At 36.9% G+C, this 21,416-nt stretch overlaps 1 protein-coding gene across 2 annotated transcripts in view; it reads left to right on the top strand.

Annotated features, from left to right (window-relative positions):
• Window positions 1–1,358: 1,358 nt before the first annotated feature.
• Window positions 1,359–21,416, top strand: part of negr1 (neuronal growth regulator 1) — a 174,465-nt gene continuing 154,407 nt past the window's right edge. Inside the window, exon 1 of one of the 2 annotated variants that reach the window (XM_008408103.3) lies at window positions 1,359–1,884. In XM_008408103.3, the coding sequence (XP_008406325.1) occupies window positions 1,715–1,884 (170 nt within the window). In that variant the 5' untranslated portion in view covers window positions 1,359–1,714. The remainder of the gene's footprint in view (window positions 1,885–21,416) is intronic. The other variant, XM_008408104.3, reaches the window with a different exon arrangement.

Genomic DNA, 21,416 nt, shown 5'->3' with positions numbered 1-21,416 from the left:
GATGTATCGACAAAATGTCGTTATGTGACAAGTAATGTGAGAGATAATTGACATAGTGAGTAAGTACTTCTAAATGCTGGTGGTGTAGTGGACCTTATTAGAATGAAGTAGCCACCATTATAAAACTTTTTTCCCCAATAAATAATATTCTGCCAAGGATACTATTTATCCTTGGCAGGACAGAGAAGTTGGTCTGAGTTGATAGATGAACTCGGACCAACTTCTCCTGCCAAGGATATTATTTATATCCTTGGCATATAAATACATATAAATGGCCTCAGCATAATTTTATTTGGGGTCAAATTCTAATTAAAAAAAGAAAAGCATATTACATAATTGATTAATATGATGTAATATATTGATATATTTAACATTTTATTTATACTAATTTTCATAGGTGTTGCTCTTAATTAATGATTATCCAAAATTGAGTTAAGTTGCAAACTGGAAAATTACAAGAGACCAATAGAAAATTATTTTTTAGTACAGAAAAACATTATGTTATAGAAACTGTCTCTTTGCATAGTACTGTATGGAAGCATATTATAGAAAAGTTTTGTGGAAGGAAAAAATAAAGATAACAGAGATAAAGCAATAAGGATGTGTGTGTGTGTGTGCATGTGTGGGGGTGTGTGTGCGTGTGTGTGATTTAAGTAATATATGAACATAAATTTGGGTTTGCATAATCGGGTTGGATAATTAAAATTACACAGAAATAAATGTTTGAACTCTGATGAGTTTTATGTACTGTATATTAAATCAAATTTTTTATTATTATTATATGACACATAAAGAGTTTTACTTTTTGAACTGAATATTTTAACTCAACTTGAGAAAACTAACCGATTGTAGTGTAAAGTGCTTTGGAGTCACCTGGACTTGTGAAAGCGCTATACAAGTATAGGAGTTTAGCGCTTATGGTAAAAAATAAAAATAAATAAAAATCTTTTACCATAAAAGTTTTTGCATATTTGTTTCAGTTTAATAATGTCAACATGCACTGATAGCTCATGTGAAACGTTAACACCTCTCATGGAGCCCCCAATGGCTTCATTCGCAAAACATTAGCAAAGTTTGCTTGTCCCTAAGGCCGGCCCTGCTGCAGGTGCACATTTCACTGGCTACTTTGACCACAGACCCCCTTGGTAAAAGGGACTTCCCAGATTTCTCATCCAAGAAAAAAAAATGTCCAGAGTTTTCCTTTGGGAAAAGTGCCTTTACGTCACTAGACTCCATCTCTACAAATGCTCGGACTCTTCATTTTCTTACGGAGGGATAAATAGGGGGTGGTTCACAAGTCGATATCTTTAATTGCTCCTGGGTTGTATCAATACCTACCGGTTTTACTGCTCCATCACGAGCCACTGGGAACGGGTTGCCCGGGAAACGGCCGCATGGCAACAGGATCAGAGCCTGGGGGTTGTCTGCTTCTAGGTCTGCTCCCATTTTACATCGCATTTCCTCACTAGATGGTGTGCAAGCCACTGGAGAGAACACTTCCCCACACAGCGAGCTGTACATCCAGCTAAACAAACCTGGGAAACTATAAACCACGGAGCGTTTCTTCACGGGGTTCCGAGGCGGAAAAGTCTGGAGTTAAAGCCGTCTGTCGCTTTTCTCTTTCTTTAAAAAAAAAAAAAAAATTAAAAAAAAGAAGACGCTTTTTTGGGCAACAACTTGGGAGAGGAAAAAGAGCGACCACTAAACAGCTGTGATGGACATAATGATTGCGGTGCAGGATGCTTGTGTCTCTGGTCAGTGGCTTACTGCGATCATTTTCAGCCTGTGCTGCTTTCTGCCGTCCTGTTTGCCAGCCGGACAAACTGTGGACTATTCTTCGGTGGAGAATGTAGTGAGCAGACAAGGCGACACGGCTCTGCTGAGGTAAAACAAGCCAACACAACTTCACTTTCTCCCGCTCTTACTCTCATCCCTTCCTGCGAAGTTAAACACTCAAACACCGTAGTCCCTTACTAGTCTTCCATAGATGTCCATTAACTACTTTTTAAGGCATTTGGGTACATGCGATATCCAAACAATAGATAGTTTCCCTCCATCCAGTCGATGTTTTTCTTGACGGGGGGGGTCGTTTGTGCAGCGAGCCCCTTATACAGGACGCTTGCACAAGTGCATGTCGACTGGCTGCTAACAAAGTTTTCATTGATAGTTTCCCTTCGAACACAACATTAAGCATTGAACAAAGTGGTACAAGAGGGGTCTGGTGTAGTTCTGATTCTCCCAGCCTGAATTACACAGTTCGCTGTGTGCCGTCTGTCGCTTATGTAATTTGATTACATTGTGTTTGCCCGATTTCCACCGTTTTGAACGCGACGCCTGCTATATAAGGGGGACTATGCGAGCTGAGTGTCAGGTTTAGGAGAATACACAGTGATGTCGCAGTTTCAAAACCGAGGCAAGAAGAAGAGTACGTGTGGCCGCTGCTGATCTGAATCGAGTTATGGCAGTGACGCGTTATCTCCCTCCTTCTCCCCTTTCCTCCAGCCATCTATCCCTCCATCCACCTCCCCTTCCCTTCATCACGTAGGCTTCGGTGCCAGCTGCCCAGGTAGCTGCTCATTAAGGCTTGAATTAACAGCTCTGGGTGGGGTTTCGCTCCAGTGCACGCATTTGTGTAGTCAAGAATCTTTTCGAACATAAAAAACGCCGTCAAACTAATTAAAAACAAATGCAAATAAGTAAATAAGTTCCAAATACACTCTCTTTAATATCGTTGTTTTATTTTATGTTTTTAATCTTGTGCTAAAAGACATCAGTTAACTCAATAAAAAAGATGCAAAATCTCTGGTCTACCAGTAATAAACTGACAGGGCAGGCCAATATTTCAATATAAATTACGTAGATGTTGACTGAGAGATTCTATGTGTGGTGCTGAATACAGAACAGCTAAATCTGCTTGACTTTTAGTCATTGTTGACTCATACTTGATTGTTGAAGCGCAGAGGTGCATCTGTGGCACAGGGTGATCTTTGGCAGCCACACTGAGATGAGTATCATATCACAAAGAGAGTAAATATGTACACAAAGCTGCAACAAAGTTAAGTTTGAAGCAACATAAGTTCTGCCCATATTAAAGGTGTGACAGTACATCACAGTTAACAAGATGCTTCACAATAATGGGATCATCACTACTTGAAGGGATTTTAGCAATCTGTTTGGGAATATGCAATTTTCATTTTGTGTTTTACAAAAAGAATAATGGCTTTGTAAATCTCAAATGGTGGTTTTAAAAAAAAATCTTAGTACAATCCAGTATTGTCTAGTTTTGGTTTAACAGCTCTTTTAGATTTCCAACTAGTTCTGAGAAGAAGCTAATTAACTTTAGCATTGGTAATGGTTAAAGTTAGCATCTGATTCACTAGCAGCTAAGTGTCAGCTGCTAATTTTATCCTATTCCCACAGGACTTATATCTCATTTGTTTACTGTCTTACACTTTTTCTTTTGTTTAATTGGGTAAGAAAAAAGTTGATGTATGGACAATTTGAAAGTGGTGTACAATGAACAGCCAGTATTTGTGGGGGCTAAGGACCACAACCACCTAAGAATAATTGAAATTTGCAAATACTTGAGAGTCCCTCTAAAAATATATTTTAATAGTTCAAACACCACATTCAAAATCCACTTAATGATCCCAAAGGAAAATTAAATGTTGTTTCTCATGTTAATTGTAGATGGTGATGGCTATATAGGCAAGACATATCTTCTGTAGCAGTCTGTGTTACAGTGAATTTGAACTGGCCTCTGACTGAAGACACAGTTTTTCTATGACAGTCACATGAAGAGGATGCTCAGGGTTGTCCTTAATTTTTGAGGATAGAAAAATTAGATTGTGGTCAGGTTTCCCCTGAGGAGTCTGGTGTTGGAGTAGGGTGGGGCGATATTGCTGAAAAAGTATCATAATATAAGGATTTCATATCAGTCAATATGGATAATTGATTTTTTTGTTTTAAATATCTGAAATACAGTCAAACTGGGAACGTAGCTTTTCCTTTTTTATTCGCAATTTCCTCTTTAGTTCTACTAATTCTTTCTCCATGCTGCTGTTTTTTTTATTTTTAAGCAGCTGTGATGTACAGTGGCAAAACCTTAAACTCTTGATGAATCAAATTACTCAGCAGGTTGTTGCTAGGTCACCAAAGACTGAGTGAGTTAGTTGATGTCACCAACCTAAATTTAATATTCTATTGGATGAATTATCTATTGATATGGAGCATGTGTTTATCACGATATATATTGCTACTGATTTCCTTGTCCAACCCTACTTGGTGATATAGGAATCTTACCAACAACAGATCTGATGACTTCATGCATTGTCAGCAACAGCCAAAATAACGAATAACGAATAACGATGAGCTCTCTCTGTAAATAATATGGACGGAAACTTACTGCCAACAGTTCAATGTCTGGACTGCAGAAATAACATTTTATAGTAACACATCCTGGATAACACTATCTGTTGTTGATAAGCACTGCTACTTAGTTAGCTATTTATCCATTATTACTCTGTGAGGAGCAGAAGAGTAAAACGGGACAATATTCCAAGGACTTGTAAACAACTGCTGAACTTATAGTTTCTTACATTTTTTATAGCTGTATATTGCAATTTGAATTACATTAATTACAAAAATATCCTCATGGTACAATATTCTGAAGATGATCATGAAAATCTTGCTCCATCTTATGCCTATATTTGCCAGTGGCAAAGAACTTGGATATCTGACTCTATTCAAGAGGAAGCCTAATTCCCTGCTACCAGTCTGGGTTGGCAGTGATCAGTGGCAGGAGATTTCCCTGAATCCTGAGGTTTATTGGTTCAGATTATCCCTTTGCTATGAATCAGTCCATTAAACAAGTTGCCTCCCAACCCCCACTTCCCTCAATAGGGCCACACTTACTCTCAAGCGGGTCATCGCAGCAGTAAATACCACCTAGAAATTTAGATGAAAAGACATGGAGTAAATATTTTCAAGATGATTTCATGGCTAGGCTCTCATAGTTAATTAATGAGTTATTCAGTGCTCACTGTAACCATTCACTCCCCTTTTTTCATATGTTAATGCTGCCTGTATGACGTTATTGCTTTGCTCTGCTTGGACATGTAGACCATATGTAGACGCTAAACATTAATGTTTTTAGTTTGCATCTCACTGCTTAACATTTCCATCAGGGTGGTGATAAAAGCCCCGCTCTGTCTCTGTACTGTCATTTTCTCCAACCACGAGGAAGCACTGCTCTATCATTTTCCCTCTAGATTGCGAGTGCAGCATTGATGGATGAATGAACTATCTCTTTAGGAACTAGCTGCAGAAAACAGTGCCTGCCTGTTGAATTCCTCCATTGTTGAGACCCTGGCTGGTAAAGGGCACTTTTACTGTGCCTCAAAGCTGATTGCTGGCTAAGAATGTGAGCATTCTCAAACACTGAAACGCCTAGAAGCATGCAATTATTTACTGCCTTTGGTTTATGAAGTGGCTCCTGAGAGATGCATCTCCGCTCATGTTTATTTCTCCCAACCTCCTTGATTCTTGTTGCTGCATTTTTGCTGGCCTGATTCATGCTTAAGCCCTTTGAGGAAGAGTGGTTCACAGGTACATCATCTTTGTAAAGGCCCAGATTGTGAGAGAGCATCAGCTTTCACAATGTCTTACTTGTCGTGTATGTTAAAGTTTGGGAAAATAGATCATTCCTCTGTGTCTGTGAACTTTCTGTGGGGGCACATTGTTCAAATAACACATCTTTCATTTCAGCCTCGGTTTGCAAGTTTTATGTCGTTTTTACTCAGATGAATGAACTATTCTAGTAAATGACTCAGCGGGCTGCAAATTTGAAATGGACGGCAAAATGAAAGGGCAGTTTTCTATGCTGCCAGGAAATGCGCAGCATCAGTGCTTGTCGCTTCCACATGGAAAGCAATTGTAATCAACAGTAAAAAGCTTATCTGTGTAAATTTAGTTCAAGCAGACTTAGTTCTTTTATGATGGGACTGGGCCGTACATGAAACTTCTTAAATTGCTAGCCCTTTATCTTGTGTACTTTGATTTATCTGTCGAGGATTCCATTTTGTTATTCTCTATTATAAAGTTGCAAATAAAAATATTCAACTCCATCACCTCAAAAGAAATTTAATTAATGCAGATAAATGATGTCAGTAAATAGAAAAAAAAAACCTTAAGCAACTTTTAATATTTGTTGATATTAGAGTTGCTTTTTATTTTAAGGTTGACTTGCCTTTGAAGTTCAAAAGAAAAAAAACTGCTCAAGCAGTATTCTTTGAACCCTAGTATTAGTACTTGGTGACAACTTGGTGAAACTTTCATATCTTGAATAAGTGCCAGCACACTTCTTACAGCTCTCCATTAGAATCAAAAATATCTAGCTCAGTTATGTTTTTAATTGTGTTTCATGGATTTTATTCTAGGGCTGCACAGTGGCGCAGTTGGTAGAGCTGTTGCCTTGAAGCACAAAGGTTCTGGGTTCAATTCCCAGCCCCGGTCTTTCTGCATGGAGTTTGCATGTTCTCCCTGTGCATGCATGGGTTTTCTCTGGGTACTCCAGCTTCCTCCCACAGTCCAAAAACATGACTGTTAGGTTAATTGGCCTTTCCAAATTGCCCCTAGGTGTGTGTGTGCATGGTTGTGTGTCCTGTGTGTCTCTGTGTTGCCCTGCGACAGACTGGCGACCTGTGTACCCCGTAACATTTTTTTTGTTTTAAATTAAATCTGGTAACTGACAAGTCCATTCTAACACATTGCAAAATCTTGTTTCCACAGAAGAAATAAAATTTAGATCTGGGAATCTACGTTGTCAGACACATAACCAATATTGCAGTTTTACAGTTTTTACAGTTTATCATCATCATCCATATATCACTATCCAAATCCCTCCTAGTACTCCTAGTATAGACTGGTCAACTGCTTGTGGCCAGCAGTGTTTTTCTGTGAAATCATTTTGCATGCAGTATCTATCTAGTTCAGTGGTTCTTAACCTGGGTTCGATCGAACCCCAGGGGTTCGATGAGTCGGTCTCAGGGGTTCGGCGGAGCCTCTGCCGTGGAGGTAAAGACACACTTGTGTAAAGTTGTGATGACGCGCCCCGCTTTGCCATCACTTGCTGCAGAGGATCAAGTTACATTGCTTGTGCTGCGGAGGAGCACTGATTGAAGGAGCTCCACTCTCAGCATGGATTTGAACTTGTGTCTTTATTTACTTCGGCAAAGCTCACCGTTTTTACCAAATTCTGTAGCCTTCGGTGTACTTCTAAATCTGCTCCATAGTTGCATCTTTTCGGGCTTGCTACTACCTCTAGTGGCGTGGGGGTGGTAACACAATTAATATAATTGCATTACTAAATCAGAATACCGCAAAGTCTTATTTATTATTCATTTTTCATTCTCTTCAGAATGTAGAGCTAAGTAAATGACCTAAACAAGACCTTAAAGTGGTTCCAGTTTCTCTCGATGGCCAACCTGTTGAAACTGTGACAAATTTTAAATACCTTGGGTCTTTCCTGGACAGTCAGCTCAACTTTGCTGAAAACACTGACTATACTTTGAAGAACTGTTCTCAGAGACTCTACCTTTTAAGAAGACTTAGTGATCACCCATATGTCTTGAATTTGGAAAAAAAATAAATATATATATATATATATATATTTATAACGAAAGAAGGGTTCAGTGAATGCGCATATGAATCTGATGGTTCAGTACCTCAAAAAAGGTTAGGAACCACTGGTCTAGTTGTAGTGGGCGATGATGAAACAGGAGCAAGAAGTTTGTCCTGTAATTAGTGGGTTGCTGGTTCAAACCCCCTCTCTGTCTGTCACTGTCCTTGTGTCCTTAGGCAAGACATGTCACCTGAATTGCCTGTTGCTGGTGGTCAGCTGGTGATGGCTACAATGTAGCTTACCACCATCAGCATGTGAAGCGTGCATGCATAGGTGTTTGATTAAGTGTAGTATGAAACGCTTTGGGGTTCACTGGATTAGATAAAGCGCTATACAAGTGCAGGCCATTGTCCCTGAAGCTCCTGTACGATCCTTTATTAGGTTTTTATTATTATACAGTTGGTGTTTTACCATCACACTGTGCTTTTTCTACATTGTCCTGACTAAACTACAAAGGTTTCTGTCACCTTGTTTCCTTTTTTGCCAGATAGTCAAATATGTTGAAAAAAAACACACATTCTTTAAGGTTTTGAAAGGAGGAAATGAAGCAGATGTTGTGAAAGATCATTCTCAATTGTGCAATGACATTTATGTTTACCATGTTTTTTGTTGTTTTAGTTTGAAGGATCAACTGGCCACCTAGAAATTACATTTTATTGCTTTATGTGCCTCAAAGTGATCAGTTAATTATAATCTGAATTCATAAGAAAGTGGCAATGTCATCAAATCTTCTCCTAGAGCATTTTCAAAGTTTTGCGTGCCTTAGTAATGCTTCTACTTGGGTCATTGCTGTAATATTCAAGTAGCAGCTGGGTACTGTAGGTACAAATGTATAGTGTGTTTGGTATGTGATATATCACATCTTACTCGTCTATACTGATTGCTATAGCCACATGATAATGCAGCAGAATATTATGATATATTTAAAAATTATGTTGCAACCTTACTTGGCTGGTGATCAACTTGTTAGTGCTGCTGCATTTAATGCTTTGGGAAGCACTGAAACATAAGGAAGATGCACAATAGTGTGAAGGAGGTTTACAGTCCCATTTCTGAAATGTTTTTCTACAGCTAGGTCGGTTTGCAGCAGTTCTTTAAGTTTTAAACTTCCTAAAATGATCACAATACTGTGTTTTGGATTGTTACTTTTTGGGGGAAATCTTTTTATAGCCAAGACCTTTCATATATGATGAAATAATCTCCTCTTATTGCTTCTGTGTAAAGCTCCTTTATCTTAACTGTGATTAAAACTCAACTTGATTGCTGTTGTGGGTGGGGTTTTTATGCATTACAGCTGAAGCAAACAAGGACTAATTACAGAGGTTCCAAATGCTTAATTATGTTTTAATTTTACTTCAGACCCAAAAATACTTTTCTAATAACAATATTGTATAGGGATGGAATAATTGTGATTGGCTTTCTTAAAATATACTGCTACACACTAAGACTTCATTATGTGTTGACTTTATGTGGCATTCCAATCACAAAGAAGTCATCCAAAGTGGACTTTGAAAAAACTTAAGTAATAAATCCCAAAACTCCCTGGGGGATAGATAGATTTTTTTCTGATTGCAACTGAATATGGGCAAAACAGAAAAAAAAGTAGCACTTTAGCTTTTAAAGCTTTATTTTAAGTTTAAAGCACAGTCAAGAAATGCAAGAAAGACTATAGAAAGAATAACAAGATAATCTTGGCTTATTTATGTTATTTAGTTTGACGGTTGGCCCTCAGCCACAAATAAGGCAAGCACCACAGGCCTTTATCTCTGTAATGGTGCAAAATTGACCTGTCACTTGTTTGAAAGTCTGGTATTCGTATAAATCTAAAATCATTGCCACACGTCAGCAGGCCGCTTGATGAAAACCTTTTCGGGCTGTACACAATTGCTGCAAAGACTGGTTTTGTAGCTCTATCCTGGACAAAAACGGTGCCATGCATCATTTTCCTTTTCCGTGTCATTATTACGGCTTTGAAAGGTCTTGACATTTACTATAAGCACTTGTGCCAGAGACAGCGCCTATTTTAAATGGCTTACTGCCTCCCCCCACGCGTACAGATTCTAGTGGGATGGAATAAGATAATATTAAATGACTGTTCAAGCTCCACAGGATATAATTTAAAGGAGAAATTGTTGACTGTCTTCCTAACACAGACCAAAACCAAAGCCAAAGAGTGCGCTAACTACTTTCAGCCATTCAGCACTTTTTTAATTAGGCCAGAGCCACTTCACTGAAAGCAGTATCAACAGTATAAACTACTTCATTTCCCACAGCTTGAAAGGGACGGAGCTTATATTGTGTGCTATGAACACATTGGTTACCTGGCAGATATCAGCAATACCATGCGCTCGTTTAGGTGAAAACCTGTTCTGCCTCTTACGACACATCTGGGGGCACACCTGAGTCTGTCACTGTTAATTAAACGGCAAAACCCTCTCTCCTGTTCAATGCGGCGCATGTTTAACGTAATCTGTGCTGCTCTCAGCACAATGTTGCCTTTCTTTCGCAGCCTCTCTGCTCCTCGCAGTCTCCATTCCAAGAGGAGCCAATGTTTTGGTTGTCATTTGATCTCTCCTCAGCTAGGGAATAGCCATGATCATGAATAAAACTGTGTGCATGTGGGAGGGGCTCCCAGATGGAGCCATCTCTAAATAGATATTAGTGATGATGGGAAGCTGACTGTCTCTGCTGCCAGAAAGCTAACATTGGGGAGTATCTTCTGTTGCTTAAGGGAGGCTGACTAACTTACTCATTAGATTCATTGCTCTGTCTTCTATTTGTAAGTGATAAATATTAGTGAGAATGGAAACTAGCTGTTGAGGTGACATTCCAAGTTTACCATGGTTTGTGTTTAAGTCCATAAAAGGACCATAAAAGCACGTCTTCAGCAAAATAGCAAAGTGTATTATTTATTTTTTAAACTTTTTAATTTTTTAGGTTTTATATTGGAGTAGAATGGGGGTAGTACAATTACATAGGTTGTCAATACTTTATCAACGATTAAGTACCTGCTAATGAGCTAAAGACTGATCTCATTTATCTCTTCTCCTAAAAGTACAGTTTTAATTGTGTTGTTTTCGTTTTGAGCTGAGAGGATTTTCATGAAAGTTTGTAGCTTTGTCAGACAAAAAAAGAATTATGTTATGCTGTTTACAATTGTCTTTAACCTGTAATTCTAACTGTTACATGCATGAAAATGCTATATGTATGAGTTTTTATGTGTAGATTGACTCTGACATTCACTATGTCAATGACGCAGGGTCACAAACAGCAATACCTTTAATTTCATCAGTTTTGAAACTGGCAAAAAAAACAAACCCTTATGGTTTTCATTGTATCAGTCAATAAGTTTACTTAAAGAGTTTTATTTAAAATAAACAATAAGAAAAAAAGTTTTCTTCATATGGCATAATCTTTGATTGGTCCTGACTAGGTAGTAAAATTCACAAATTTTAAAGTTAAAACTTGCTGTAGAATTTATTGTGAATTATGTGCTAAAGTATTTTTGTCTCACATTTTGAAATGGCCTTTTCTGCATTTATTTTAATGTGAGTGGTTTGGTTTTAACCAACGTATGCCTGTTTTGCAAACAGTTTTTACTGTTTTCTAATAAAAGTTAAATATAATAAAATTGATTGAAGTTTATGCATTTTTTTCGTTGTTTTGTTTAGTGCATTTACAAGTTGCTATCTAAAGGTTTGAAAAGGTCTTTGTCTATATTCTGCATTTATATGCTAAATGACATAAGAGAAAGTTAAGTCTTTTGTCATTCTTGTCTAGAGATTGTCATTGTACTGCCTGTTTCTTTTGTCTTCACCGACAAATGGTCCAAATAGTCCCACTCAGAATGGAATGTTATTTCCAGGATAAATCATGTTTTTCTTAAAGATTTAATTGATATATTTCAAAACCATAAAAAAATTAATCTAGTGCTAAAATTAGAGGAGAGAGACACTTAGTTTTGTCAGCATGCAAAGCAAAACCTATCTTACTATAACCTAATGGTAAAACTATGAAGTGCCACTGTCATGCATAAATGAACCAAATTTACACACTGTGAGCATTTTTCAAGTGGATTATACTCGTGGCCATGATTTTGCAGACAAATCATTCCATTGTACTGTCTGAAAATTAAGCTTTTCTATTTCTAATGTATTTCAATTAGTTCTAAAGTGATTGAGTGCCCTGGTAAATTAAAGCCTAAATAGAAATGCTTTTTCAAAGTACATTTTTCTATGGAAATAGATGCTATGTTAGGTTTTAAAGCATCTTTCTAATACTCTTATAATCACTACAATTATGGAGGATAGAGGAAATAATTTGGGATGGAAAATGGAGCTTTCACACATTTAAGGCTGTAAGCGTCCATATAATTATAATAATTTGGCACTAAAATATCACAGGCATTTTCATGCTGTGTAAAAAGGCAGTGCATTTGAACTCAACAGAAAGTGTGTAGGCACTAGCGTATTAAATAATCTGTTTAAGTTTAAAAACAAGTAAACTTAAAAGAGAATTTTTCTGAAGTTCATGTCTGCCTTGTTGGTATACTGCACTTTTTTGTAATGTCAAATACACTTAGAATCTTGTACGATTAAAACAAAGTAATTGGGGCACCGTTTTTCCATTTGCTATTTATATCTACAGTGCGAATACATTAGATCAAGTGAAAGGAGTTCTTACAGACTGCTTAAGAAGATAGTTGGTGTGGATTGATTTGCAGAAAGCTGCATCAGGAATAGCACTGTTTCTCTGCATGTTTCTTTATTGGCGAATCACTGCTTTGTTGTAAGATTTTGCTACTCTCCGACGGCTTCTGCAGAGTAAATTTGTTTTACCAGCTCCTTGTTGAATGCTGCAAAGCCTTCTTAATCATATGCCAACTCTTGCAGCCTTTAATCACTGAGAGAACCCAATCCTTAGAGCCCCTTCAATTACAATCCTTAATCAATCAGTTAGCATCTCCTCGTGTTTTATGATAATTAGTTGTGCTACTCTGACAACATTTTGTAATCTCATCACTCCTTCCCCAGTTGAGCAGTATATGGAAAGCCTGGTTATGTAGCTCATGTTGGCAGGTCAATGACAGCATCTACCGTCATCTACTGTTTAGATGCTTTGACCTGAGTTCCACCACACACTTGTCTTTACTTTTTTCAGTGCACCTCCGTGACCCAGATACTAAATGTGGGACTTTTCAAATTTCTGGAAAAATATCACCTCTGTTCTCATCATGGTAATATTTTTCTCATGTTTAAAATCTTCGATATTTATAAGAAGTGGGTGTGAGGTGGAATCATCATCAAGACAATAAATTTCCCTGAATAGTGTGGCTGATGACACTACCAGCCATGGTGGATATTTATGAGTGAGCATGGCTGGAGGGAACAGAGCCAGACATTAGTCTCGTCCCATGGGAATATTAAATCAGATGTGTTGACACATGGATGTCTTAACGATGTCCTTCAGTGAATTAAAACCAGCTAAAGAGATTTGAGATCTGAGCTGGAATGTTCTTGTGGTTTAATGAAATTCAGTCCTACCTATATATCTTGGTTGTACATTATATTATGCACAAGGATAAGTATAACTTTAATACCCTCCAACCATGTCCTTCAAAATATTCGAGATGGCTTGAAGTTTGCCCACAATATGCTGCCTGTAACCTTTATCAGTTACATTAAAATGCATTTAGATCCCTTAAGCTCAAAAAGATTACCCTTGGTAGATTCAGGTTTAAAGTAATCTTATCATTGTTCATGTTTCGTTTGACTAAATTTAACATGAATGTTTTTAAATCTTGAATTTGCTAGAGAATCTGCGGAGGGAACTATCAATTAGTTAATGAAAGGGAAGCCTTTCTGCATCAAAGGCAAACATGCCAAAGATCGGCCATTCTTAAGCTTTGATTGCTTCCATTTTACATTTTCAGCTTGAAACATTTAATTTAAAGTGAGGCTGTCAATATTAATGCGTTAACAAATGCGATTAATCTGAAAATGTCATTGCGTTAATATTGCATAATGCAGATTTTGACCTAAAAGTTTCTCTGCTGCAGAGGGTTACCTCGTTCACAGGAGTGTGTTATGAGCTCAAAGCATGGGATGCGAGAAACAACAGCGAAAGATTAACCTTTTACGCTGATGCAAGCATCAGGTATCAGGAAGGAACGAGACACCCAAGAACTAGAAAATGAAACATGTCACATCTGTCAGTTGTGCCCTGAACAAGTTTGTTACTACTTGTATGCATGTGTAGTGGAATAGGTTTCCCTTAGTTGCTGCTGAACACTGGGAGACTATATTACCTGCTTTCTGCTGAAGAACGAAAATAAAATAATAAAATAGTAAAAGAACCACAACTGCATGCATACTTATATTTCACGATTACAAGTTTAGGCAGAGTGATTCATTGTGATTAATCACAGCGTCAGAGTGTGATTAATCTGATTAAATTTTTTAATTGATTGACAGCACTAGTTTAAACATAAATAATAAAATAATTTTCAATATTGTATTTGCCAAAATAAACACTTTAGACTTGACTTGCACTTGTGCTCTAAAGTGCTGAAACTTGAATTTAAGGCCTGGAATGAAATTTAAATAAACAACTGTTTAAACTGTTTTTATTTATTGCTATAATCAAGAAAGCATTTTGAGTAAGGAAGCCACAGATGGCTGCAATGATTTTAGATGTAAACTATTTTCTACTAAGAATGTTTGATTTATCAATCTGGGATGCTTTTGGACAGTGGGCAATTTATAGCTGAGCAAAAAGGAAAACAGATAATAAATAGTGTTTAGAATACCCATGCGTGGCTGAATGTTCTGAAAAGATAACTGTAAGATGTTCATGGTTAAATTATGCTTAAGGTTTATAAATACTGTCCATATACCACTCTAATGCAGTCTCATTGGAAGAGAACACAGCATGCATTTGATGTGAGAATGTTTTTTGTTATTCAAGATTTGACACTTGACTTGAGTTGGAAAAAACTGACCTTTCTCTGATTAATATATGATCACTTTAAAAGACAGCTACTTTCTTTTCGTTTCGAGTTGTCTATCATCGACATTCCCTCAAATAAAACTTACACACTGTAATCACTTGTTCTTCAGTCATCTCAGTCATATTTTCGCAATGGCCGCTCACTCACAATGGATTAGAGGCCACACCAGCTAAAGGAGTTACATATTGTCATAATTCATTTGTCTCATTGTTGGCATGGCTAAAGAATTTTAATTGGAGTTGTTCTCAGAAGGTTATGGTAATGTTTTTTTTTTCTTTTTTCTTTCTTCTTCTTTGCAGCTTCATAATGTGCCAGGATTTCTGATTGCTGTAGATGTTTGTTAGAGCTGAGTAATTGGAGAGTCTGTGTTGGTAATAATTAGTAAACATAGATGGAAGGGGGAGAGCAAATCAGAATCATTGAATGGTTCTACATTTTGCTTTCAAAGGGGTGAAGATAACAGAAGTGTGTAAAAGACTCAAGAGCTGATTAAGGATCATTTATATTGGAAATATTGTAACACAATGCTGCAAAGGCTGGAATCAACACTGGATTTGAAGTAATATTTCAATCCATATTTTCATTTTTATTTAGTGTCCAACAATACTTTTAGAATCACAAATCACTTTTACAGTCACAAATCATTATTTTTGTCAGCTGCCATGTTTTATGGAAGCTCCTTATGGAAAGAACCCAGACCAGGACTCAAACCCAGTAACATCTTGCTGGTAATAATGTACAAAGATTACTAAAGCGGATTCTTGTGATAAATATTTTACCATCTACTTATAGTCACACCTTGACCAGTTGAGGCATGAATGAAGAACATCCGTGGCAACCCAGAGGTTTCTGGTAATGCTTTAAGAACAGTTCTACTGAGCTTTCTGGACTATAAAGTGGAATTTCTGTGGATTGAATTTGGCATAAGAGGGACAGTAGGCAGCAGATTTATTTAGAGTTGAGGAAGTAATGAACAATAATTTAAATATGGAGCTTTTACTAACAAAGCATAGTATGGTTTAGCTTACCAATATTATATGTGAATATTTGAATTACCAGATAAAGTGTAGTTAAGTATGTTTGACCTTAAATACTTTATCCAGCCTTTTCTTTTCTCCAGATCTAAAGTTTTCATATCACAAAGCACATTTTGACATTAGATAACCAAAGTGAATACAAAAAATATGTCATTCTCATGCTAGCACACAGAGGATGTTTTATTTTCTTATTTTATGTGCATAACATAATCATAAAACACTGAAGACTATATGTATTTAACCATAAGTTTGCAGTCTCGTTTACCTCTAAAATTTAAAAGAGTGATAAATGCATGCTGCTGCTGCTGGGTTCAAAAACGCTTTGATAAAATACATAGTGAAGGATTCAGTTCATTATTGCTCAATAATTACGAAAAGTCACAGGGGGAGAAACAAAAGTCGTTTCTGCGTTAGTTCAGTTCGTTCCACTCAAACTGACTGACAGGGCTGACATGTTTTTAACTATTGAGAGATACGTGAACCACGTGATCACGTATCACCTAGTTCAAAGAGTGACATAACTCTCTCTCTATGGTGATGCTTAGTCAGTTATCAGGCCAGGGTGTAGCTTGCAAAATTGACCCAACTTTCCATTGTGTGTGTAATATGTTCTTTCATGATTTAAAAAGGATAACACAATCATTTTAAAAGGATATTTTGTATTTGCACAGGCTATATTTGCTATTAAAATGTGTTTTAAGATTAAAACATGTAACTGTGACTAAAAAAAGTTGTACAAAATATGTACTACTCCAAATGTGTTTTCACATCATTAATATTTTTCACTCAATGAGGACCTATTATCTCTGCAGTGTCGCTGCTCTCACACATGGCATATTTGAAACATAATTTACTTCATAATTTACTTTTCAACAATTATGAAGTTGGAAAAAGGAAATTGCCCATCTGGTATTAAACAGAAAAACAATACAATGTTCACATTGTACACATGGTTTGTTACTGTAAAATTACACAACCACAGAAAAATAAAATAGCTGTTTTTCTATTGGAATGCAAAACAGATCCTTTAGAACTTGAGATATGTGGCAGCTTTGAAAGAGGTCATTAGTCAAATGGTCAGTACTGGGCTATTAAAAAGTGTTAACAGTATTATACAGTATTCTTACACAAGAGCTTGGCAGTGTTTTATTATAATAGCCATCAAATCACAGCATATCATTTAGTGTAATGAAAAAAACACTCTACAACAATGTGCACATGTTTAATAGTGAATTAATCAACTGATCCATTAGACTGCTGCTCATTAGTTTTCTAATTTTAGATGAGGGGGTGATGGAGAGCTCGGCTTTTAAGATTCCATGATTTCCTCTCACTCCTGTCTTTTTTCAAGCTCTTTGGTGCAGTCTGAGATACTTTTTTTTTCTTTTTATCTGTCTTTCTCACTGCTGTTTTCTCTCCCTAATTGCATCCAGAGGTAAGCAAAGGCAGTTGTGATCAGCTTCTACCCAGTGATGGATGAGCTGTCTGGTGTTCTCAGTGAACCCTCCAGAGTTTGTTCAGTTGTATTTAGTGATATTTTATGCCGTTTTGCTCTGTCTGATGCTTAGTTGAGAGGAGAGCAGACTATCTTTGCAGTTAAGAAAAGCCTTCAGCAATGTTCTTTGCTCTCCAGTCAGTCAACAAATACTCCAGAGTTTTAATATTACAGACACTTAAGCAGCATATACGCATAGCTTCGGGCTAGGGAGGATTGATGGTGATCACGCAAATCTCAAGAGAATCTGGCTGCTTCACAAGATAATTAGAAAGTTTAGCATTCATCCAAAATATGATAATAGCTTATCTAGATGACACTATTTTTCAGACTACAGTCTTTTGAGCTCATGACATAAGCTGGAAGTTTTCAAGTTACTTGGATCGGAGAAATGCAAAAAGTATGCATCCATAATCAAACAAACATCTATACAAACTCAACTTGTGAACATGTTTTTTAGTGCAATTTTTCAGCTTGTATTGCTAATGGTTGTTAGAACCTCAACAATTATAAAATCCCACTGATTCTTATGCAACTAGAAAAATTCAGCTGCACGATATGAGGAAATCTTTCAATAGCTTATAACGTTCTCTGTAGCATCATCTGAGTCAGGAAACGGCATCTGATGTACTAAGATGTAATTCAAAAATTTAATTAAATTTCTAGAAATTAAAAAAAAAAGTATTCCCATGGCTATAGACAATTTTTTTGCTGTGGTTGCAAAAAATGCAACCACCTAACTTTTTTTTATATGGGCATCCACATTTTCTACCACATCACTTTTAATATTGTAATGTTACTGGTTTATTAATTTTTAAATTACTGTCCATAAATACAGTATTGACTTATTATTGATTAAAGCTGCAATATGTAAAATTACAAGCGAAACATTGTTTTTCACACTGGAATTTGAATTATTTGTATATAAAATAGTACTATTAAGAATAACAAAAATAGACCGAGTTGGAGTTCATATTCATGGATTAAATCATGGATTAATTCATTTTAGGTTAAATATCTTGTGCTGAACCAATGTTTTAAATTGTATTCATGTAGATTTAAAGCATATTTTGTCATAGGGTGTGGTTGGTGGTGGTGAGAATGAACGCAGGAGACCCAGGATGGATGTAGATGAAATAATGAATTTAATGATGAAGCAAACAGTCCAACACAGGCGGCACGGCAGAGAGTTAGCGCACAGCTAATACCGGTAGCTACTGATAGATAGGACTGAAACTGAGAGCTGACGCTAACCAGGACTTTACAGTTCTACTGGCGAGCAGACACGAGAACACAACTGACACTAGACATACAACGACAACTGACGAGGATCCCACAAAAAGCACAGACAACAGGTGAGACTAAATACACATGGGGTAATCAAGGGAACGAGACACACCTGCGAGACAATCAACGGGGAAGACGCAGAGACAGGACTCACAGGGAACAGGATAACACAGAAAAACTCAAAAATAAACACACAGAAACACAGATCATGACATATTTAAAGCAGGATGAAGGAACGTGTATTTGGACTTCTTCATAAAGTCTTTACACTATCACATTCTACACCAGTATACAGATAAAATGTAACAAAGACAACTTGGTAAGGTAAAATGATCTCCCTTTGGGAGAAATAAATAAATTGAATGTAGTTCCATTCAGCAGCTTAAAATAACTTACTGTAGTTTCCTTTTTTTTAACTCATCAGTAGCCGTAAGGTCAGTCTCTTTAGATACTCATGCCTGGAGCAATGAAACTTGCTGACTGTTTAACCTAGGGATGCAAACAGTTAATCAACGTACACTTAATTGTCGAGTAATGGTTTATTAGATTAAAATTAGTTCCATTCGATTAACCAGTAACGTCACATTAGATCTTCTTTCAGTGGCCACCATCCAGAACATGATCGTTATTCGATCGATAAGATCACTCAACTTTAAATTAACTCATTAATTGATAATTTGCATCCCTAAGTGCACAGCAGAGACATGTGATGTAAATCAGGGGTGATAGAGAGGCGGGCGTGTTTTGCATGAACTGGTAATAGCAAGAACATCCACCAATCGTCGTCATCGATTACATTGACGCATTTTTTAAATTGAGGCAGAGGCAGGAGTTTAATGTTATTAATGCTAACCACACTAATCTCTACAAGATGGCCAAGACTTCTTAAAATGTCAATTTGGTGTCCTTGTTCTAAAATAACAGTCAAACTCTGCTCCTCCTGTTTCACACATCGTATGGCATCACTTCTGTTACCAACATTAGAAATTTATGAGAAACAATGGTGGCTGTAGACTGTGAAAAAATATCTTGATTACTGTTAAATTCATCTGCTGGAATCGGTATTGGCAGGTCAAGACTTTACAAAACTCTTGTCAAAAATCCGCCACCTAACTGATCTTTGCATCTCTTTCTACAGATGTAGATGCAATCTTTACAGACCCAACATCAAATTACTCTGAGTGCTTCACAGCATGTTTCAGTTCCACATAATACCAAGTTAGTGTTATCAAAGGAAGGATTACAGCTCCAAGCTAATTAGCATTCAACCCTTGAGGTAGGAAATAAATGCATTTCTATGTCATGCAGTGTGTGCAACTATCATTTCCTTGTCATGTAAAAATGTACGTGCCAGTTTTGGATTTTATACACATACTGACTCATCAAACTGTATTTTGGATAAAGCCCCATTTCACAATAATACTTCCCTTAAGCATGCAATCAGCTCCCAGCTTCTATAGCTCGTGGTGCAATTTCTCACTCAGATGTCTTTCTTGGAAGTGAGTAGGCCACGTCTTCTGCCTCAAACCTCAATCCAGGCAGCGTCTTTGATTTCAGCGCAATGCCCTAGCTTTTTTCTCTACACCGTTCGAGTGCCACTTTCATTTCAGAATATTCACCCCTTGTTATTACCAGTGCAGTTGCTAATGGGTACTCTTTTCAAAGCCTGGAGATGATAATCCTGTCATCTTTGTTTTCATGGTCACCTCGAGGTTATTCAACAAGTTCAAAAGAGAAAGAAAGAAAGAAAAAATAAAACTCAGTGCACTGCAGTGTTTGAGGTTTGTTCTTGCTGTTGTGTTCCATATCTGCCATTGCAGGCAGAGCTTCATGTGGAAACAGGTGCTGTGCTGAATGACTTTAGTGGTGTGCACTGGCTCACTTAAGGGAATTTGTGGGCCAGATGTTTTATTATGTTCTGTTAATGTTGCTGTCTGTGTTCCCCACTAGACAAACGAGCAGGGGCAAGATGTGGCTTGCTTTAAAACACTTGCAATCTTTAAAATGATAGCTATCAAAATGATATTTTTCCCAATTTCCTTTTTCCAGTGCAACAGCGTATAAGGCAACAGAAGTAAACATGAAACCAATCAGATATATCCAAGTTTATGTCACACTTTTGACTCAAAAAAATTGGCTGTATTTCTGGTTTTGCATCAAGCAGCAATTTTTGATTTGATTGTAAGGACACTGTGAGAGGAGAGTCTTCTTAATTTCTTTTGGTGAGCAAATTTTTGTATGGGGTATGGGAGACATGCATGAAATACAGATGCTCAAGGAATCTGAAGTGTTTACAGTAAATGCAAACCAAGGCTTCCTCACTTAACTCTGTACATGACATGAATTCTGATGCTGACTGAATTAACTTTAAGACTCTGGAACGGAGAAATTGTAAATGTATATGTTTTTCTCTTCACGGTGCACACCGTGCTCTTGTTTCACTATGACATTTTATGAGTAACATGTCTTCAGAGTCTAGCGGCTTTACATCAAAAAACACCATTGTAAGCTCAGTACAGTGATTATAGATTTTTGTATCTACATATGCCTTTTACTATTTATATTTTATGAAGAAGACAATGATATACTGTTCAGTAATGCTATAATTGAGGACAGTGTCACATTTTTTTTTGTAAAAGCAGTATGATGTTTTTGAAAAGCTGGGAAGCCACTTTGCTGAGATGATAAGTATTTGATATTACACATCTAATTTGCAATTTGACGTCAAAATTAATGAAAATATTCTTCCCTCTGTGTTTCATTTTAACTTTTTAAACACCAGAATTATAATAACCACATTTTTATACAAACAATCTGATAAATACAAAATAAAGGTAACATAGGACAGTGAATTAAGAATAATACAGTTTTTTCCCTGTAAAAGCTCAGGTTTCAAGGTTAAACTGC

The sequence above is a fragment of the Poecilia reticulata genome, chromosome 4 (assembly GCF_904066995.2).
Source record: "Poecilia reticulata chromosome 4, P_reticulata-male-v2, whole genome shotgun sequence".
Lineage (NCBI taxonomy): Eukaryota > Metazoa > Chordata > Actinopteri > Cyprinodontiformes > Poeciliidae > Poecilia > Poecilia reticulata.
This window is presented reverse-complemented; position numbering and strand designations above follow the sequence as displayed.